Below are 22,062 nucleotides of genomic sequence, written 5' to 3' on the forward strand. Positions count from 1 at the left end.
ATTATTGTAGATATTGCAGCTTCCAGGGTCAGCCCAGCAGAAATAATGGTCTATTTCTAAGCCACTGTTTCTCCTGATATGGTCAACAGGATGGCTGCCAGGCTGTCTTTCCAAATAATTAATTTTCCTTACGCTATAGTTTTGATCTTGAGTGTCCCCCAAAGGTCCTGGTCCCCAGGGTGGGGCTATTGGAAGGTGGTGAAACCTTTAAGAGGTGGGTCCTAATGAGAGATCTTTAGTCATTGAGAGTGTCTCTTTGAAGCAGATTGTGGGACTGAAGACCCTCTCCTATTGTTTAATTTTTTTTTTCAATTTCTGGTCATGGGTGAGAAGTTTTGCACTGCCACATGGTTCTGCTATGATGTACTGTCCCACTACAGGCCTAAAAACAATAGTATCAACCGAATATGGACTGGAACCTCCAAAAATGTGAGCCCAAGTAAACTTTTTCTCTTTATAAGTTGATTAGATCAGATATTTGTTATAGTGATAGAAAGCTGACTAATACACCTTGGAATAAAAAAATTTGCATATCAAGGCAAAACAAGGCAGATAATTTGACTTATATTTTATAGTTCAGGAAACAGGCTTAGAGTGGTCAGATAATTTGCCCAATGATATTCCCTAGATTTTAATGCTCAAACTTTTGACACCTTCTCTGGTGGTGTTCCATCACATCAAAAGGGCAGGAACAAAGTCGCAACTCTTTGTGCTCCTTCTTGAGCATTATTCAGAATCTTACCCATAATATGTACTTGATTAATTTGCCAGCTACTTGAGAAGTGTATCACACTTAACTACTGGGTATTTTAAAAAAGTATATATATATATATATATAATATAGTGGTACTGGGGTTTTGAACCCAGGACCTTAAGCATGTGAGGCAAGCATTCTACCAATTGGGCTATATCCCCACGCCCCCAAAATTGGGTATTTTGGAAGTGCTCTAAATCAAGATTCAAACACCTCAACAGGAAAGAGTAAGAAATAAATGCAGATGGACAAATCTTAGTTTTTATTTTATTTTTCTTTTCCAGCTCTCTTACACTGGTATGGAAGTTCTAAATAGCAGGAAAATGGACACAGAATGGACAAAAGTATTGTAAATGTGAAGAATAATTCATTAATGAACATATCATACTGTGAATTATTGAAAGTTAATTTCGAAAAAGAAAGTGTTGCTTAAAAAAAATCTATCATTTGGGATAAGAATTCTAAAACCACATTTCATTCTTCATCCTGCTTATATCACCTTTAAATCAATTATCCTGGGAAAAGCCAAGGTAGTTTGGTTACTCCCTTTTAACATTGTTCTCATCTTTGTCACGATTCTTTCACACAATCAAAAGCCTCAAATTAATAAAGTGCTTTCTCCCAGAAAATCAAAATGCTTTCTCCATGTTACCATTTAATTAATTCTCGAAGCATTCCTCTGTGATGTGGGTGTGTGGTGGGAAAAGGAATTGTTCTTTCCCTTTATGATGCATAGGAAGCAAGTTTGAAGAGCAGATCATTACCAATCACTGTGGAACATGGTACTAATTCAGTTCAGTTCAAGGTTGTTGGCTGGGTTCTTCCAGCCATCCTGTGGTTCAAACACCATTGTGTTCTTGGACTTATTCATTCAATAAATCAGCAGACCATTACTTGAATGCTTACAATATGTCAGATCATGTCTTAGTCACCAAGGATGCAGCAGTGATCAGAAGAGGAAATATCCCTGACTTCATGGGACTTAAATTTTTCTAGAAGGAGAGAGATAACAAACATAGTTAAGTTGAACAGTTTTGTTAGAGGAGATAAATGGTTTGAAATGAAAAAAAAATTCACATAAGGAGAAAGATGAGGGTAGGAAGACTATATCATTTTATATAAGATCAATACAGTAGGTCTCATGTGAGTGTCATTTGTATGAAGAACTGAAGAGAGAGAAAGAGAGTGATGTCTGAGGGAAAAGCATTCCAGGCAGGAGGAGCAGCCAGAGCAAATGTCCTGAGGTGGCAACATGCTTGAAATGCATCAAGAATCCAGTAGACAGTTTGGCTAGAGCAAAGTAAGGAAAAGGGTAGCACAAATTGAGGTCAGAAATGGCCACAGAATGTTACTGTAGGGCCTTGCTGGCATTTTAAAGATGTCTTTTACTTTGAGTGACATACAGTACCTTGAAAGATTTCAAGTAAAGAAGTGAGATGACTTTGAAATGATCATTCTGGCTGTTGGGTAGGTAATGGATGTGGAAGGGATGCAGGTGGAAAAACCAGTTAGGAGACCACTGCTAATGTGAGTTGTGATAAGAAGATAACTTTATCTTCTGAACTACATGGGAGACTCTTTGAAGACAAAAGTCACTCATGACATTTATTAATGTACTTTATAGAAATAGAAGAGTACTTCATGCACAAAAAATAAGTAAGTATCTAATGAATGAAAGAAGGAGGGAAAAAGCAAATCTACTCCAGTAGGTCATAACTTGAAATGCCTATATTCCTAATGATTTGCAAAAAAAAAGATACTATTGGGCTGGGGATGTGGCTCAAGCGGTAGCGCACTCGCCTGGCATGTGTGCGGCCTGGGTTCGATCCTCAGCACCACATACCAACAAAGATGTTGTGTCCGCCAACTAAAAAATAATAAATATTAAAAAAAATTCTCTCTCTCCTCTCTCACTCTCTTTTTTTTAAAAAGATACTATTTCCTATATTTCAAAAACACAAATACGATTTATTTTTTCCCAAGGTAAAACTGCTGAACTTAGAAATAAAGTCTTTAAATGTGTTTTTTGGGGACTGGGATTAAGTTACTTTGGGTCACTGGTCTTTAAATGCTACTCAAATGTTTTATTTGGCATGAAAATAATTTGTCTAATAAAATATTATAGAATATAGAGTTCACGAGGAAAATAATGAAATAGAGTTTTGGATGATAATGGTTGAGAATTGCATCATATTTGCACATTTTCAAAGCAAGAAACAGATCAAAAAGGAAAAAAATCCCTCTATAATATTTATGCCTTTTTTCTTATTTTCAAGTATAAATTTTTCTATTAAATGGGTAGAAAACACAAGAGAATATAATAAAGTCTTAAGATGGTTTTTGAGAAATCTAGTCTGATTCTTTCCATTTATATTTAAAAAATTAGTGTCTTTGAAATGTTAAGGCCATGAACATAATTTTCCCAATATACAGTGACACAAATTATGAGGTGTATAATGAGGTTTAATGATAATAGTAGAAAAATGGTGAAATATGCTACTGCTTGAATCCTCTTTCTTAACCTTTGCCTGGCAATGTCACTGACCATCAACAATCCTTTAGGCAGTTCCTTTTGGGATGAAAATGGGAAAGCCTAGTGAACATGCCCAATTATTCTCTCCAAATTTATTAGTGTGAACTACATCAACTTTCCAAGAATAGTTTGAACAAAGGGGCTGAAGGGCAAAAAGCAGGTTTTAGCCAGGGCAAGAATGTTAAGAAAATATTCAGAGAATTGAAAACAGGGAGTTTCGCTGGACACCTGAAAGATATGGGGAATTGGGGAAGAGCGGGCAAGGGGTCGGAGTGGTCGAAGTCATTTGGGATAATAATCTTCATCCTGGAGTACTTAGAACAGGGGATGGTTAGAAAAACATTTGTTCCTTTGAGTGACAAGTGACAGGGCCTGAGGAAATGCACTGTACACACATGGTGATGCATTTGAAGAGTAGTCCTGATCTGGTGTTAGATCTTCTCTGCTTGGACAAAGGGGTTAAGAAGGCGCATGCTTAATTAATTATCTTCTCTCTCCCTCACTTTCCCTACACCTGGTCTAGCAGACAGATGATAACTATCTCAGGTATTTATAACTTCCAGACTTTGCCCCTGAAACCTGGATTCAAGTGTTTCTCTAATAGTACCCAGGCAAAAGTGACCTTCCTCTTTCATAGCTTCCTCGACGTCCTTACAGAATTAGTGGCAGCATTCTGAATCATAATGTGGGATGGGGGAGAATCAGTAATACCAGACTCTCTGTGAATATTGCTAGAGGGTGACGGTGGGCAAGAGAAAAGTTCCACTCTGTTGAAAAAAGCCAGAGGCATTAGGAATATTCCTCCAATATCACACATTTTAAGATTTTCCACCCCAGGCTGGCATCTCCAAATTCTTTCCCATTTCTCCAACTTAGGAGGAAACTGTGAAAGCCTCAGGCAAACTGCGGGGGTGGGGTGGGGGCGGGAGTTGCCCAATGATCCCTCTGGTCCTGGACGTTCCTTCCAGTTTTAGGATATCTCAATAGCTGGCCTCCGTTAGTTAAGCATAACAATAATCAGTCATCTGCTTCCCTAGTACTGTCAGCGGAGTCGTCAGGCACGTGATGAAACCTGCCAGCTGCACGGAGTCTCAACCATCCATCCATCTACCCACCCACCCATCCATCCATCGCCAAAGCCCTTCCTCCTTTCCGGCTTACACTGGGCGTTAAGCTCGGATCTCCGGGTCCTCAGCGGAGCGGGCGGGGTGAGCGAGAGCGTGGGCTGGCCTCGCCGGGGGCAGGGCAGCGCCTCTCAGGGGCTGGAGGGGAGCGAGGCTGGGGAGGCCCGAGCGGCTGGGCAGCGGCCGAGAGGAGCCCAACCTAGCCGGCACCTCCGGACGCCCCTGTCCCACGTGATTGTCGCCTCCTCCCTCCCCCTAGTCGCGCGCACGGGCCGGGCGTCTCGACTCCCGCGCGCGCTCGGCTGGTCCCAGTCCCCGGGAGGAGAAGCGGAGGAGGGAGCGAGTCAGCGAGGCGGCCCGGGGGAGCGGGCGCGAGCGGCGGCTGCCGGAGCCGCCAGTGTTCGGGCGGCGGCGAGGGTGGCGGTCGCCTGAGTAGTGAGAGCAGGGGCGGCGCGGCATCCGCATCCGCCGAGTGTGATGAAGCTGCCCTGCTTCGCTGCTCCGCTTGCCGCCAGCTGACACCGCCTGCACTCCGCCCGCCCCAGAGGGGAGACGCCGCGGGGCCGTGACCTTGGCCGAGAAGGTAAATAGAGGAGGAGGCGGCGCCACCCGGAGTCCTCTCGGTCCCCAGCCGGCACCCAGCCCTGGCTCTGCGCAGCTGGAGCGACCACGGGCACTGGGCATCCGCCCCTGGGAGCTCCGCTACGGGGCTGGGCTTCGGGCGCTGAGTGCACACCGCGGTCCAGGGTTCTGAAACTGCTGCCCGGCTCCAGCAGTGCCTCACCGAGCGGGGCACAGGCGCGCCTGCCATTTGCAGCTGCTAGGAGAGCCAGGCAAGGGGACCCGGGGCTTGCCTGTTTCCTCCTCTTTCGCCGGTTGCTTTGCGGCTTCAGCAGTTAGGTTTCTATTCATGGTGGTCCAGGTAATTACCTAAAGATTTGACCTCCCATCAGTTCTTGTCGCTGGGACATATTCCGTTGAGTTTCTTCAAAGATTAGTCAAATGGCATCTGGACTGACCCAGTGAAGTGGGGTGAGCGGACAGGAGACAGTGGCTGGCAGTGCAGGCAGGTGAAAAGTAGGCGAAGCATATATACCCTGGCTCGGTGTGGGAGACCCAGGGGAATAAAGAAGCACACGTGCTGGGGAATGACATGGGGAATGGGCCTCTCGGATGCTCCTGCATGTGGCAGCTAGAAAGATGCCTGGGAGAAAGTGTGCTGCCCCTGGGTGTTGCTTTTCCACTCTTGGAAAAACACAAGCAAGTGGAGATGCAAGTATTGGGAGAGAAAACAACTCCCGGCACTGGCACTATGGAAATGGTAACCATGGGTTTTTAAGGTGAGCATTTCACGCTTTTAAAAATAAGTACCCAGAAAATGAAGTCAGTTAACACCGTAGGCCAATAACTATTTCTAACCCAACGATTTTAATTTTTACATTCCCTGGGGATACTGTAGGTGTGAGTTGTTATTTTTATTTTTAAAATCTATGTCCTGTGTCACTTCCTCCCAGCCATCCTTGGCTTGTAAGCATGCTCCATGTGGAGCTGCAAATATGAAGATGTATCGGGGAGTCAACCTCTTTATCATTGTCTCTAGTATCTCACTCAAGTCTCTCTAACCATTTGCAGGGCAGACTGGTAATTCTTGTGTGTAAGAGCCGACCAAGTTTTGGGTGACATGGCCCAGGGGAATAATTATGGGCAGACCAGCAACGGGGTGGCAGATGAATCACCCAATATGCTGGTGTACAGAAAGGTAAGAATTTCTTCACTTTCTTTGAAAAATGGAAACTTCTGGCTTCCTAGATGTTTTCCACCTATCAACTTTGTGGCCTTGTAGATTCTCCAAATCACCAAAGATTGTCTACGATACCTGAAGTGATCGAACATTCTCAATTGACACATAGCTGTTGAAACACAAGGACATAAATGAGATTTCACACACTTCTTGCTGATTTTTACATAGATCAATCTGTCATTAGCAATGACAGCAAGTTTGGGCATTCGGTATATTTTGTTTGTTACAGGTTGATTTAATATTATCTATCATAATTTTGGAATCTTTTTAAATATTCCTCCTAAATGTTTAGGTTATAATACTTACATAAGTGTATCACATTTTAGAAATAAAAATAGACCACTTGCAGCTCTGTGGCAAGAGTGAATGTGTCTGTGTGAATATATGTGGTTTGATGTAGTTCAATGATTTTACTCCTAACTAATCAATTTTAGGTTTTTTGCCTTACTCTTATTCTTTTGTTCTGTTTATATGATTTTGCTTGTAGATATTTATATTCTAGTGTCATATGCCCATTAAATAAACATTTATATCCCAGAGGAATTTCTTTTTGCCGTGAACACATCTGACATCTTTATGCAAACTTCAAGACATTGAGCCACTGTAATAAAGATGCATTTGGTTATTGCCCATGCTTCAGAGTGGTTGCTTGGGTAACTTCACTCTGGTTATAATCAATAATCTTACTAAGATTAAGGATGCTGTATTTTTTATGTAACTTTGTACCAATTGTTTCTATTGCATTTTATGCTGGGATTGTTTTTCTTGAGCACATTATCTGGAGTGCTTATTGGGCAAGATTCCTTTAGTTAATATCACAATAATAAAAAGGAAATCATACCTTGAAACCAAGAAAATTGTTAAAGGTTTTGATTAGAGTAAACCACTGAAGAGTCCAGGATGAGTTTGCATTTGTTTTTTTTTCAGTGACATCAGAGCTGATTATTAGAAAAGATGAAAGGCTGTGTGCTACCTGGATCTGCAGGAAATCAAAACTTTTTTGTCTGTGTAGCTCACAATCATTAAAAGGTAGTGATGTTTATGTGTTGGAGGGAAGGTTGTTATTGCTGTAAGGAGAAGATGCCTGGTTCCTGGCATTATGCTAGCTGTCTTATTCTTTAGCCTGTGGACAGTACTATACTGTGTACTTGTGAATGCAATTACATATGTCTGGGACAACACAGTATGATGGGGAAGAAAAATAGCCGACCATTGAACTTTTAAAGTATTTCAGTTGAATAAAGCAAGAAAATAATCCACTTGAGGCTAAATTATTACTATGGTATTTCTACTTTGGTTAAAATAACTGGATACTTGATTAGTTTAGAGTTGGGATTAGATCTGAGAAAAAACATTTTGGTGGCAGTTAGATATTTTAAATAAGTCATAATATATTCTGTTGTTTGGTAGGACTCTGAATACTGTAGTGATGTGAGAATTTGAAATTTTGTCTTATGCATATAATGCAATGTGGAAAGTTGGACTTCTGGGTAGAAAGTTATAGTGGTAAGCTATTTTTTTTAGCTCAAACAACTGTACCCTCTCTCTGTTTCTCTATCCAAGATGGAAGGATGAATTGATTGGGAGAAAAAAACCCAGTTGTCTTGATTAGAAATAAACAATATAACATCAACCAGTATGTCTCATTGAATCAGTTACAATGAGAACCCAAAAATAAGACAGAGGTTTTAGAAATATTTGATTAATGTACATGAGCTTTATATTCCTGATTTCAAATTTACTTTAAAAATTGTTGTATAGCTTTAAATTGCTATTAGTTATAATTTCAAGTTAATGATCTGAGATGACTTCAGGGAAAGAATCTAATACTTCACTTTTTAAAGCATTATTGTTGGTTAAGCTCAGAACTGTTGGTGATATTCATTGTTCCTTTCTTTTATTAGCTCTTTGTTTAAGATAATGACATGTGTCACTTATTTTTCAGGAAAAAATATTTCTTTAACAAATCATTAGTGGAAAAATTAGCTCAGCTCAGTAAATTTTACTCATAATGCCAAACTGTGGGTTGCTTGTTTATCCTTTTATTTTCTGAGCACTTTTTTGTGTGGTATAAATAATATTATATAAATAAATGCCAGATAATTTACAAAGAAAACAGTTTTCCTTGGTTTTCATTTGTTAGTTACAAAATCAAATGTTTTATGTCTTTGTACATACATACATCATGACAGTATGAATTTCATGTGATGTTGCACCTGTTTCTTATATTTTATATAGACTTTATTTAATATCTGCTTAGTAGATGGCAAATTTTAATATGAAGAACAAATTGGAGAGGCTAAATATATGTATTAAGATGTTTTGACTGCTTCAGCTTTATAAAAGAATAGGCACTATATTATAATGTTTATCAATCAGAAAGTCAATCACAGGCTTAGAAAAGAACTTCAGTCTCAAGAGCACATTGCTCAATAATAGCAGAAAGAATAGGTGGAAAAATTGTTTTTATTGACTCATGCCAATTTTCTACTTCTGAGTCTCTGTTGAAGCATGGTTATTGAAAGCATGTTCTGAAGTAGCAACATGCATGGTATTCTCACTTCTTGTCCCTTCCCCCATGCCACCTCTTGTTTATTTACTGCCCAAGATTGTCATCCACACTGAAGATGGATATGTGTTGTTTCCATTTTATCTTCATAGGCTATTAATGATTCTTCTAGACACTCTAGAGAGACAGGAAACAGTGAATGGTTAGCAAAGTGGAGTGATTGGAAAATCTGGGGGGAGTGGATTTCTTGTTTGTCTGAAGTCTCTCTCCATTCGTGATTATCCTCATATAGATTTTAGAAATTTCATCAAATATTGTAAAAATTCCAGGGATTCTTCTTTCCATGGAGAAGTCCCTGGAGATTTTATTGAAAAAAAAAAAAAAAGCATAGCCGATAAAACTCTGATCATGCAGGCAGAGCAAATGGCATCATAATGAAGGCTTCAGGCCATAGTAATGCTCCCTCAGATCAGGATTGGTACCTGCAGCTACGTCTCAGATGTTTGCCAGTACCTTTTGGCTAATGTGAAGTGTCTGGAGTTCATTTGATGTCAGATGTATTTTAAAAATTCCTATGAGTGAAATATTTGACTTACCAATTCTTCAATTTATAATGTTGCCCTTTTCATAAGCAGATGATTAAATTAGAGTGGCTATTTTATGTATTTAAGGACATCTTACTTAAATGTGTATAAGATTATGAGGCCTGAATACTCTTATTCTTGGAGTTTTCTAGACTCCCCTGACAGGCTCTATCTAGATTGGACTGGAAATAATCCACTTCCTTGGTATTCAGCTATCTTCAACTTGTCTTGGAATCAGACCAGCTTCTTGAAGCATTTGTAGAGGTGACAAGACAGAACTGATTTTTTTTTTTTTTTTTTTGCGGGGGTTGGGGGCTAGGGAGTTGATGGATCTTAAATAGTACTCCCAGTTTTGATTTGCTTTGGAGGAAACTCATGCTTGTGGGGTAGTAATGTCTGTAAAGGACAGTTGAGCTGGAACCCAGAGTATAGGGAGACACTCTAAATTTGGTGTCTGGCCAGCATGCTGCCCACCAGACAATATACATCACTTTCTTCCTGCAGCTGACATTCATGCATCAGAAAAACAAAATTTCTAGGGCACCTTGGGGCCATTAAGTATTTCAAGTTGGCTGTAATGCTGGCTTTTCACTAGCAAGAATGCTCAAAATGTCCAACAATTTCTGATATTATTGCTGCAACCATTTATGCTCCCAGCTGTCAGAAAAGAAAATGAAAATGTTTTCCTGTTTTATTATCTTACTGGAATGAATGTGTTTGGGGAAATAGCAGACCTGTCCAGTTCACAATACCCCTCCCCTCTTCTTTCTCCTCTCCCATTCTTAAACTCCATTCCACTCTTTTCCCCTCCTCTCGTCTGCTTCTTATTCGCTATAGTTATTTGACTTCCACTTGCTTTTATTTTATTTTTCTCAAAACAGACTTAAGGATAAATATACAAAGTTCACTAAGATATTCATTTTAGTTGTAAAAGAGAAAATAATATCCTTTACATCTGGAAGTATCTTTTGGAGAGAACAGAAGATACCAGTCTTGTTTGGGTACCTGCCATGCACAGACACTGAGACAAGTACTTTTGAACATGGCAGCATATTGTGATGTCTCTCTGAAGTTCATTTGATGTCAGATGTTAGTATTTAAAAGTTAAGACTACTCCATTCTTGAAGAGCCTTTTTAACATAAAGGCACAATGGGAGCTAATACCCCACTGGGAAGGTCACTTGTGCTGATTGGCATTATGTAGATAGATGCCTTTGGAAGCTGTTTACAAAGTCAGCAGTAGATGTACCTGTGAGAAGGGGAGTGGCTTGATTTTTTCTTTTAAAGAGACTTAGCCAAAGACATGACTAGTTTCATAGAGGAGAGTTAGCTGTCATTTTTTGTTATTTCATTTGTTATTACATTTGTCTGTGTAGGATAGCCACTCTGGGCAATCTTGGGAGTGTCAATATTTTCTGACTCAACTTCCATTGTAAAAAACAAGTGTTGACATTTTTTAACCTTAATTGTCTTGATCCTCTGGGTTTACTACATTTTAATAGTGGGAAGAACCCTTACGACAAGACAAAGGCCCATTAGAAAAGGAAAGAATGTGTATAAATAGATAATCACAAACGACGTGGGCTTTTAAGCCCTCACATTTCCAAATTAGGAGCTCAGATGGGAGACAGGCAAATAGAAATTATCTTACCACTTTTGAAAAATTCTGAAATGGAGCGTCTTCTAATCGGTTCTTTGAAAAAAAAAAAAACTTTTTGAACAAAGAGATACTGTCTACCATAAATATATTTAGACCTGTCTTTCCCACAGTGACACAAATACTGACATGTGCCCTGAGTTAGGACAGGATCATCATTTATGACATTTCCTCTGGGAAGTAGAGAGGAGCATGTTATGGGTGACATTTTAATGATGAATTTTGGATAATAATTAACTTGAGTTCAGAGCAGGAAAGCCTTCATGGTTGAGCTCTTTCCTCACCAATTGTTGGTTGTCAGTGCTATTTGTGGAATTAAGATAAGGATTTGAGGCTTGAATTTTATTTCCTTCATTTCCCATCTCCAATCTCTCTGAATCTAATTGATCAGAGGGAAGTGCAGATATACAAAAGAGATGCTATCTAGGGATTTTATTGCCTTCTAATAGCCTTTGTGGTTCTGTTGAGTGATGGAAAGCAGGATATTTTTAGGTGGTGTGGGTGATAGAATACGATCATTGCAAAGAATATGAAAATAGTTTGGATTTGGACAGTTTAATGACCCAATAAATGTAAAGTCTCCTTGAAAACAGGATTGTGGAAAAAAGCAACCCAAAGAATCGGCCCTTGCTCTGCACTTTCATAGCAGTGATAAGGACACATTGGAAGGTAATGCTTGCAAAGACTTCTATCTTATGAAATATCAATCCAATTATAAAATAATTGTAAATGATTGAGTAGGGTACCTGGTTATTCAGGAAAAATGGGTCCTGCTTCTTTCTGCCATTTGCCTGGGGCATATAAAAATTTCATTTGCTACCTTTTTAATTTTCTTGTATCTAAGTCAATTAACAAAAGTCTGAGAACATTAGAATTCTAATAGAAAATCATGAACTTGCTGGTTCATTGAAATTGCCCACCTGGTCTAGACTAGAAAATGTTTTGGCTTTGGGGCCTATCTAGAAAGATGCACTGTTACTCAGACTTCCGGGAAAAATGTGTAGAAAAATGACGAGCTTTATGACATTAGCTGGGAAGCCTTTCATTCTTGGTCTTTTCTGGTGATTAGCAAGTAAAATTTTTCTTAAAGAGACATTGTATTAAGAAGCATGAGAAGCATCATGTGTACTGAAGTTGTATTTTATCATGTGTACTGAAAAAAAAAGTCTTGATCTTTTGTGTGTGTGTGTGTGTGTGTGGTACTGGGGATTGAATTCAGGGACACTATATCAGTGAGTTATATCCCAGGCCTTATTTATATTTTATTTTGAGATAAGATCTTGCTATGTTGCTGAGACTGGCCTTGAACTTGTGATGCTCCTTCTAAGTTGCTGGAATTACACATGTACACCCCTGAACCCACCAAGTATTATTGGTAAGGTTCATCTCTGCTACTGTTTAGTTGTGTGGCTGTGAGTTAGTGACTTAACTCCTTTCATTTATTTCATTTCAATTTCCTTATCCATGAAATAATGAAAAATTAAAATGGTTTCCTTCATAGATTTGTTTAATGATAAAATGAGTTAGCTTTGGGAAAGCATGTTACATTGAACCTAATGTTTTTTAGGTCTTCAGTAAAGCCCATTATCATCATTAATAATATTTTTATTGTCTTATTACTATTTATTTGACAAAAATTGCTAAACACTTTGTGTCAGGTAAGTTATGATATGTGCTTTATTTTTGATTAAGACAAAATAAGTGAAAAATTTTAGCACCTCCAGTTGTTTCTTGCTATAGTATAGAGATAGATTTTGTGGGATGCTTTAATAATATCATTTTTATGACTCTTACAGTGTCCTGTCTTATTGTTTAGCTTCATTTAGCTAGCTTCTTCTTAGTAAGGTCTTTGAAGTTGTATCTTTCATATCTTTGAAATCTGCAGTGTTGGATATTATGTAAACTCAACAAAGCCTTGGTACCCAGGAATTTCAAGGGTAATAGGGAACTCAGAATTTATCTACTTTTTCATATTATACACTATGTATTTATTTATTATTTTTTTATACATAGTAGTTGGGTTCTTCCCAACAAACTCACACATGCATGGAAATCAAATTTAGTTCATGATCCCTCTTTCCCTTTTCTATTCTCGTACTTGTTTTCCTTTTGCTCATCTATTAATTTTATTTGATGGGTTCTTTATATTATCCCTCCCTCTTTCCTTTATTTTACTTTAGCTTCCACACATGAGAGAAAACATTTGACCTTTGAGTTTCTGAGTTTGGTTTGTTTCACTTTACATGATACTTCAAAAAACTAGGGATGGAACTACCATATGATCCGGCTATCCCACTCCTTGCTATTTCCCCTGAAGATCTAAAATCGGCATACTGAAACAATACAGCCACCTCAAGGTTTATAGCAGCACAATTCAGAATAGTTAAATTATGGAACCAATCCAGATGCCTATCAATAGGCTAAATGGATTAAGAAACTGTGGTATATATACACAACGGAGTGCTACTCAGCCATTAAAAAAAAGAATGACATTATGGCATTTGGCAGTAAATGGATGGAATTGTAGAATACATGCTAGATTATGAATTTTAAAGTCAGAGAAGTAACATGATTTGTCTAAGGTCACACAGCTTGAATTCAGGTCTTTATTGTCTTTGTGTATGCTTACTTTCTAAATAAATAAATAAATAAATATGTTAAGTCTTTGTGTTTGTAGCTTGGCATCTGTGAGTGATCAGCATCCTACTTACTGCATGGACATCTCTGGATGCATGCAGCAAGATGTCTGGTCACCCTCTGTAAAGAGGTCAGATCCTTTTTTCCTTTGACTTATACTTTCGCTCTTAGAGCCCCAAGAATAATCAGATTGGGGACTTAGTTTGACCTATTCATATTGTAGCTCTGTTTTTATTTGATCGTGGCTGATAAAGATCCAGGATTTGATGCTCTGTTAGTACTGTTTAATGGAAATTTGTGTCATCCTGGAAATATTCAAATATGCACTGTGAGTATTGTAGCCAGTTGCCTCATGGTGTAATTGTGCACCTTGAAGTGTGTCAAGTGTTACAGTAGACAAGCATTTAAATTGTATTTCATTTTAATTAATTTAATTTTAAGTTTCTATGTGGCTAGTGACTATTGGGTTGGATAGCATAAAGATATGAAATAAAGAACCTTAGAAAAATAGCATCATGTGCAAGAGAAAAATAAAAGATGTTGTATTTAGCCTAGTACGTGGTATGTGCACTTAAGATAAGGCTGTGCTCAAGAAATGATTTTTTTTTAACAGAAATACAATAGAAGTAAAATTGTAAAGGAAGACTATGTCCTAATGTAAGGGAAAGGATGATATTATCATAAATAATATTGACTATCTACTCAGTTTAAGCTTTTTTGTTTTTTGATGAAACCTGTAGTGGTCTGAGGTGGGTGGCCTTCCTAAGGTTGGATGTTAGAAGTTATCTTTCAATAAGACAAAAGTGTTCATATGCCATGAATACACTGTGCAGGGTACCTTTAGGGGTCTGTTCACGCCAAGTGTTTTAACTAATTTCTATCTTGTGTGATCTCAGAGATGCATTTTTTGCCATTCTATTTTCCTGACAAGACTGAGAAGAAATCTGGAGATAATGGGAAAAGGGATTTGAAATGAATGATATCCTTTTTGGGAATTAAAATTGAGGTTTAACTCAGTGACTTGGAAGTCTGAGGCAGGAGGATTGGAAGTTGGAGGTCAGCCTGGGCAACTTGGCAAGAACCTGTCTCAAAATAAAAAGTAAAAAGGGCTGGGGATAGAGCTCAGTGATAGAGTACCCCTGTTTTCAATTCCCAGTAAAAATAAATGAATAGATAAATAAGGTTCTAGGTATAAAATAATACATTTTTATAAAATTCCCTTCTCTTTTTATGTTCAACACTTTCAAAGGAAACTTATGTGGAGTAGTGAATATGGAGGGTGAGAAGACTCGAGGTCAGAAGGGATAGATGTGAATTCTGAGCCCAGGTCTGACTGTATGAGCTTGGGCAAGTTTCTTCTTCTTCTTTTTTTTTTAACCCAGGGCTGAGGACCAAACCCAGGGTCTTGCAGTGCTAAGCAAGTGTTCTGCCACTAAGCTAAGTCCCCAACCCCTTGAGCAAGTTTCTTAACTTCTAATGTTTTGCAAGAACAAACTTTGAAAAACATTTCCTGACAAGTCTTCCTCTCCTTTCTGAGTGTTCCCATGTCTGATGAACATTTAGAAATCCAGTTGATATGATTTCCCATTTGGTTATTGTTGGAAGATGTCAAAAAGTATATAAGTACACGTGACCTTTGTTGGCCACACAAGCTCTCAAAGTCTGCCAAACTAGCTCAATGGAAAACTTTTCTCTATACAGAAGTCTGTGGAAAAATTTTACAGTTGATGCATACAATGATGTGGGCTAAAGGATTTTGAAGAAAGCAAAGTTCCATATAGAGAGGTTTCATTAATCCTAATGTTATTAACACAACATTCATAATAATATTACTAATATTTCCTTCAACTTTTCCAGGTTCATTTCCTCTGGAAATTAATGTCATTTGTCACTTGTTCTAAGTTTTATGTTTAGGATTTTTTTTTTTAGGCTCTGAGTTAATTAAGTATCGAGTACTTAGCGTATGTCAGTTCTTTTACTTATATGACCATTTTTCCTTAAAATAACATTGTTTGTTGGTTATTAGTATTATATATATATATATATATATATATATATATATATATATATATATATATTTTTTTTTTTTTTTTAAATAACAAAGTTGAAAACAGCCTCAAGAGCTCTGTGAGGGTGGAGGCACTTATTTTGCATTGAGGTATTCCAGCAGCTCAAATAATTGCACAAAATAGGTGTCCCTGAATATTGATGCACAAGTAAATGAATAAAAAAGTGAAGGAAAAAAATGAACTCTTGTCTCTTTATAGTGTTTCTGTCTGGATTAATAGGTGCATGGAGAAGACTACTCAGAGTTCAATTTCATTCATTATATACACCATTCAGTCTTTACTGGTGTCAAGCAGCTATGTATATGGTAAACATAGAACACAGAGTTGTAGACAGTGCAGACACAGTGTTGAGACATCTGTGAGCTTATTTTACAGTGGTAAACATGAATGTCAACTGATCAGAGGCTGAAAAGAGAAGAACTGTGTAATGTGAAAATTTGGTTTGGTCATCTGGTTTCTAAAATAAATATTATGTTGATGTCTATCTTCTGTCTACAATTGTAGTGCCTCACAGACTACGCAAGGTCTAACAGCTATTGAAAGTTAGTAAGGGATTATAAAATGAGCTAACCTGAGTGAATGTTGAAAATCCTCAGGAGTTTACTGATACAGATGAGGCAGGAGTGTTGATCTTATTTCTTAGAAAACCAGATAACTTTTTGTAGGCTGTCCATCAGGGCTTGTTGGTTTGAATATGAGATGTCCATCCAAAACTTTTGTATTAATGCAAGAACGCTCATAGCAGGCATGATTAGATTATGAGTGCTGTGACCTTATCAGTCCGTCCTCCTTTCAGTGGACTAACCAGATGGCAACTTTAGGCAGCCAGAGCTAGGCTGGAGAATCCTCCTAAAGGGTTCCTCATCCCTGTGTCCCCTCCTCCTCTCTGTTTCCTGGCTGCCAGGACGGAAGCATCTTCCCTCTGCCATGCTCTTCCACCATGATGTTCTGCCTCATCTTGGGCCCAGAGCAATGAACTTGGCATACTGTGGACCAAAACTCTGAAACCATGAGTCAAAATAAACTTTCCTCCTCTAATTTGTTCATATTAGGTATTTTGGTCACAATGATGACAACCTATCTAACACAGGCCTCCCTGATTCTGGCAATTCAGGATTGATTGATGAGGCTGTTTAAATTAGCTAGCAATAAAAGTGAAACAGATACTCTTATAATTAGAGAAGTGTACTTGTATTTTAACGTAAGGGTTTATAGCCAGACTGCCTGGGTGAAAATGTGCTTCATATGAATCAAACTACTTTACTCCTTTGAATCTCAGTCTCTTCATCTATGGGTTGGGGATGAGAACAATAGTTCATTGTTGGAATTACATGAAAAGCCAGGATAAGTGGGACTCCTTCTCTATGTTGCTATTAATTATGGATGCTATTTAAAATGATAAGGACTTGGATTTCCTTCCAAATGAAAGTGATGTCATCTTAGGAACAATTTCCCTTTAAAATTGTTCATATACATATTTTAGAGTTTGCTACCTTTCATTGACTCTTTATGGGTTGTTTTAAAATGTTGTGTATGACAATTGTACAAGGAGCGTAACAAGTTTTTATTATGGCACAGTTTAAATAAATAAAAAACAGGGAAAATAATATAAAGAGCCTTCATGCATCCATCACATCATGTCAATAATGATTAAGCATATATTTTTTTTCATGTATACTTCTTCATTTCCTCTATTTCCCTGTTGATTATTTTAATGCAAGTTCTAGAAAATATATCATTTTGGATACAAATTCTTTGGCATATGTATATGTGTATTAGATATAATTTTTGATACATATTCTTTATATATCATGTGTAACATATATGTATATATATAAATCTTTCATATTTTCTCAAAGAAATATGTGTGTGTGTGTGTGTGTGTGTGTATGTGTGTTAAAGAGCTGAGATATTCTTTGATACTTTTAAACAGCATAAAAGTAATAAAATGATAATTTCTGTATTTTTTTCCTGAGTATTTAGAATAATGGCACATCATATTATGAGCTTTTACATTTTTTCTTATTTTTCCAAATATGACTATTGTTCTTTATCTTTTTTTTGATAAAATATGTATAACATGAAATGTACTGTTTACACCATTTTTTAGTCTACAGTTCAGTAGCATTTTGTATATTCACATTGCTATTCAATTATCACCAGTATTCATTTCTAGATTTCTTTTCATCATTCCAAACTGAAGCTCTGTACCTATTAAATAATAACTCCCCATTTTTCCTCCCCCTGAGTCTCTGGCAACCATCCTTCTAGTTTCTGGCTCTGTGAATTAAACTACTCTAGGAACTTCGCACCAGCAGAAATACACAGTGTTTGTCATTTTGTGACTATCACTCAGTGCATCCTAAGGTTCATCCATTTTGTAACAGGCCAAATCTATCATTTTAAAGTCTGAATAATATTCCTTTGTATGTCTGGACCACATTTTATTTATCATTATGTCCCCTCCTCGGGCACATGGGTTACCTTTACCTTTGGATACTATAAACAATACTTCAGTGAACACAGGTGTACAAATATCTGTTCAAGTCCCTGCTATGAATTCGTTTGGCATACACTCAGAAGTGGAATTGCTGGATCAAATGACAATTGTACTTTTGAGGAACTACAATACTGTTTTTTACAGCAGCTGCATAATTTTCCTTTCCTGCAAGCAGTTTTCTAGGGCTCCACCTTCTCCACATTCTCACCAGCATTTGCTATTTTCTATTGTTTTGTTAATAGTCATCCTACTGGATTCTGGGTAGTATCTCATTGGGGTTCTGATTTGCATTTCCCTAATGATTGGGCATCTTTTCATACTACTCATTGACAATGAAAATTTGTTTACCTTCTTTGGAGAATCCATGAGCTTAATTTTAAAAGAAAGGTTGAATTGTCCTTGATTAGGAAGAGCTTGATCTAGGGGCTATATGATCACTTTGCTCTCTGTCTAACCAAAATTCTGTTATTTTTGTTTGGATTCTTAAGATAGGTTTTTCTTGTGAGGTATGTGTGCTGGGGATTGAACCCAGGGGTACTTTTCTGCTGAGTCATATCCCCAAGCCCTTTTTATTTTTATGGTGAGACAGGATCTCACAAAATTGCTGAGGCTGGTCTTGAACTTGTGATCTCCCTGCCTTAGCTTCCCGTGTTTTGGGGACTATAGGTATGCACCATCTCACCCTGCATGAGATAGGTTTTAATAATGAAAAGGTCTTTAAATTCTTTGTTAAGTTTTTAAATTGCCTTACATTACTTATTAGGTCAGTGTCCAGTGTCCAGTAAGGAAAGATGAACTCTCAGCCACAAGTTGATTTGTAATTACATTAGCAATTGAAATAATTTTATGGAGGGTTTATCTCTGCACACTGGTTAATGAATGTTACTTTCATTTACTGAAATCTCCTTTATTGTCATTGAACATTAAAATCATATTTGATGAGGACAATATTTTTACCTACTAGTGTGCTAATGAGCCTAATATTTTTCTCGTTGTGCTTCTGATGAGATTGTGGTGGTGTCCACTAGTTCACTAGTACTCTTATTTCTAGCTGACTACTCTCAAGACATTGTAAGGATTAAGATTTCCTGCCTGTTCAAGGTGGTGTGGCTTTGAATTCAGGCTGTGCCATTGACCAGCTGTATGACTTAGTCAAGTTGCTAAAGCTTTTCATGACTTACTTTTCTTATCTGCAAATTGGAGTGATAACTGTACTTTCCTCATAGAGCTGCCGTGAGAATTAAGTGAGCAATGACTTAGCTCAATACTTGGCACTCAGTGTCAGCCATTGTTACTTCGTTCGTCTATTTCTTCCTTTTCCTCTCTTTTTCCCCTCTTTCTTTCCTTCCTTTATTTCTTCTTTTAATATTTCTTCTTTGCTTCCTCTTTTTTTTTTCTTCCTTTTGAACCACTTTCTATCCTAATAATTTAAGGAAGAACCAGCATGTAAAACACTATTGTTATTTTCCTATCCTTAGCTTTCAGGGTTTTAGTTAGAATGTGAAACTCGATAATTGACCCTTTTTGCTGATGGTGGTCATGCAACTTAATTATTAAAAAAAAAAATAAGATAATCTACATTGAAAGCAACTTTTTTTTTCTGATCTTGAATCTAACTATTCCTGGAAGTGTTGGAATGAGGCAGGCAACCTACATTTCTTAAAGAATCTTGTAAATGCTTTATGGAATTTCCCAGACTCTCAAAATTATTTTATCATTTGTGTCTTTCTTTGGCTTTGTTTAGTATCATCATCTTTTTATTGTCAGTGCCTTTAAATTTGTTCATTATTAATGACACTAGAGCACTATTTATTCTGAAGGTAAGAAGAGAAGGTAGCTGATTATTACTATTCATTTAGATGAGTGTAGGAAGATTCCACGTGGATCTTTCCTTTTATCTTAAATCTCAATCTTATGGAGTTATTTTACCTTTTTGTAACATTTCTTTTTACTGATTTGAAGTATTAAGCCTTAGTATAGATCATTTGGGAAAAAGGATTTTAATGGCTTCAATCAAAAACAGCTTATCTGTTGGAAGTGGGTTATAACTCTTCTCATTAATTAGCATTATTTATGCCACGTGATATTCTTGCTCTGAAAGTTTATTAGAAGCTAATTAATTTACTTGCTTCATATTGATTTGACTCAAAGCTCATTGTCACTACATAAAACTGTGGTCAAGCCTTCCTTTCTGCTTCCATGGTAATAGCACTCCACATTTTCATCTAAGCACATACCCACTAGGATTAAGGTTGCATTTCCTAAGCTCCCATGCAGCTGTGCAGTCATATGATATATTCTGACCAGTGGAATGTAAACAGATGAGTATCTGAGAAAGAAAAGGGTTGTGCCTATCTCTCCTCCCTTCCCTTGCTGCTGCCTGAAGTACAAGCATCTTGCCCAGGTGGAAGCTGAGAGTTCATAGCAGAACAGCGAGAGTATGAAATCACTGTACTGACCTGATCTGTCTATACAACTTTTATGTTAGCGAAAACTCAACTTGGGTCTTCCTTAAGATATTGTGTTTGGGGTTTTCTGTCACTTGTGATTAAACCAAATTCTAACCAAATCACAACTAGATCCAATGCTTTTTATTTTTAATCTGTAAGATAGTAATAAGAGTGTTATTTAGAATATTTTAAAAATTTTATTTTAAGAACTGTCTGTTTGCTTTCTAGGAACAAACTTAGTTTCTTTTACTTAATGCAACCGAAAGACGGACAAATTAATTATGCATTTTGTTCAATTTAGCAAATATTTATTGAATAGTAATTACTGTATAAGAGTTTTCTAGACATGTCAGGGCATAAAGAATCAATTATGATAATAGTGTGCTCTTTGTCAGAGCACCACACAATCCCAAGAGTGGAGGATCAAGAGAGTTACAAGTAATTTTTAGTTTTTGTGTATATACCTATATCTATATATATATTAATACATTTACAGATGTAGATATATAAAATAACCCCATAAAATTGATGGGATAATCATATTTTTTTTAAAAAAATTGTTATATTCCTGGAGTATGGGAAGGTTATCATTTGCCCATGTCAAAAAATGCACATAAAAATATTCCTATTTATTTTACTGCCAATTTAGAATGCTTGAGAGAAGAGGAAAAACTTTTATAAACATGTGAATTTATTTCTTTATCTTATAAATTTATTTCTGATGACAGTGTCACTGAAGAAGACATATTACTGGGGAGGGTACCAGGAGTTCTTTGAAGACAGGAGTGGAATTCGACTCAGGATCAGTGGGATTGCTCATATCTGTGACGGAAAAGCATTTCCATGTGTCAGTAGAGGCACAAACAGACGTTTATTTAGGAGAGCAAGGAATATATATTCAACAGAGAATGTGGGCCATTTTAGGAGTGAGAATCCCATTTTCAGGGTTCCTGGCTCTTTTAAAGGAAACTTGGTGAGGGGTGATATGGGAAGGCACCTGGGGTGATGTTGAGTTTGGTGATTTCAAGATGTTTCACGGTGGTCTGGTAGTCTCAGGATCCTTAGACTGACCTAGTCTCCATTATCTGATCCAGTAGAAACATTGAAAATTTCCCTAAGTTATAGATTTCTTAAAATGCCCTATGTTTCTTTATTTAATCCATTTATGGACCCGACTTAGGAGAGATACTGGCTTGGGGAGTGACAGGCCTGGAAAATTATGTGGAACTTTAAATTCAAATTATATTTCCTTGTCCTTCCTTTGTGTCCCTTTTCTACTTATTTTTTTAATTTCTTTTGCCCTACCTCAGATGGTTATATAGCTGAAGATGCTCTTCTTGTAATGTCTTTGCTTGATTTTAAGTTTAGCTGATTTAAAAATGGAATAATTTTACATAGTAAAATGAAACCTGCTTAAAGTTGTACAGAGGCCAGTACTGCATAG

The 22,062-nt window shown here is 37.3% G+C and overlaps 2 protein-coding genes across 13 annotated transcripts in view; one reads left to right on the forward strand and one right to left on the reverse strand.

Moving 5' to 3' along the window:
* Positions 1-995: 995 nt before the first annotated feature.
* Positions 996-5,721, reverse strand: LOC120887618 (uncharacterized). The gene is made up of 2 exons (XM_078023008.1): positions 4,449-5,721; positions 996-1,746 (listed from the first exon to the last, which is right to left on the reverse strand). Exon 1 carries the CDS (start codon positions 5,220-5,222, stop codon positions 4,611-4,613), a length of 612 nt encoding a protein of 203 aa, XP_077879134.1. The 5' UTR covers positions 5,223-5,721; the 3' UTR covers positions 996-1,746; positions 4,449-4,610.
* Rgs7 (regulator of G protein signaling 7) overlaps positions 4,375-22,062 on the forward strand; it is a 466,064-nt gene continuing 448,376 nt past the window's right edge. For 10 of the 12 annotated variants that reach the window (XM_078022997.1, XM_078023003.1, XM_078023000.1 and 7 more), the window contains exons 1-2: positions 4,854-4,994; positions 6,044-6,170. In XM_078022997.1, the coding sequence (XP_077879123.1) occupies positions 6,093-6,170 (78 nt within the window). In that variant the 5' untranslated portion in view covers positions 4,854-4,994; positions 6,044-6,092. Of the gene's footprint in view, positions 4,496-4,853; positions 4,995-5,027; positions 5,334-6,043; positions 6,171-22,062 lie in introns of those variants that run through there. The other 2 variants (XM_040278402.2, XM_078022998.1) reach the window with 2 other exon arrangements.

The sequence above is a fragment of the Ictidomys tridecemlineatus genome, chromosome 10 (genome assembly GCF_052094955.1).
Source record: "Ictidomys tridecemlineatus isolate mIctTri1 chromosome 10, mIctTri1.hap1, whole genome shotgun sequence".
Classification (NCBI taxonomy): domain Eukaryota; kingdom Metazoa; phylum Chordata; class Mammalia; order Rodentia; family Sciuridae; genus Ictidomys; species Ictidomys tridecemlineatus.

Excerpts from the sequence above, each read along its gene's own strand:
- LOC120887618 (XM_078023008.1), bottom strand. The coding sequence starts at position 5,222 with ATGGCAGGCGCGCCTGTGCCCCGCTCGGTGAGGCACTGCTGGAGCCGG.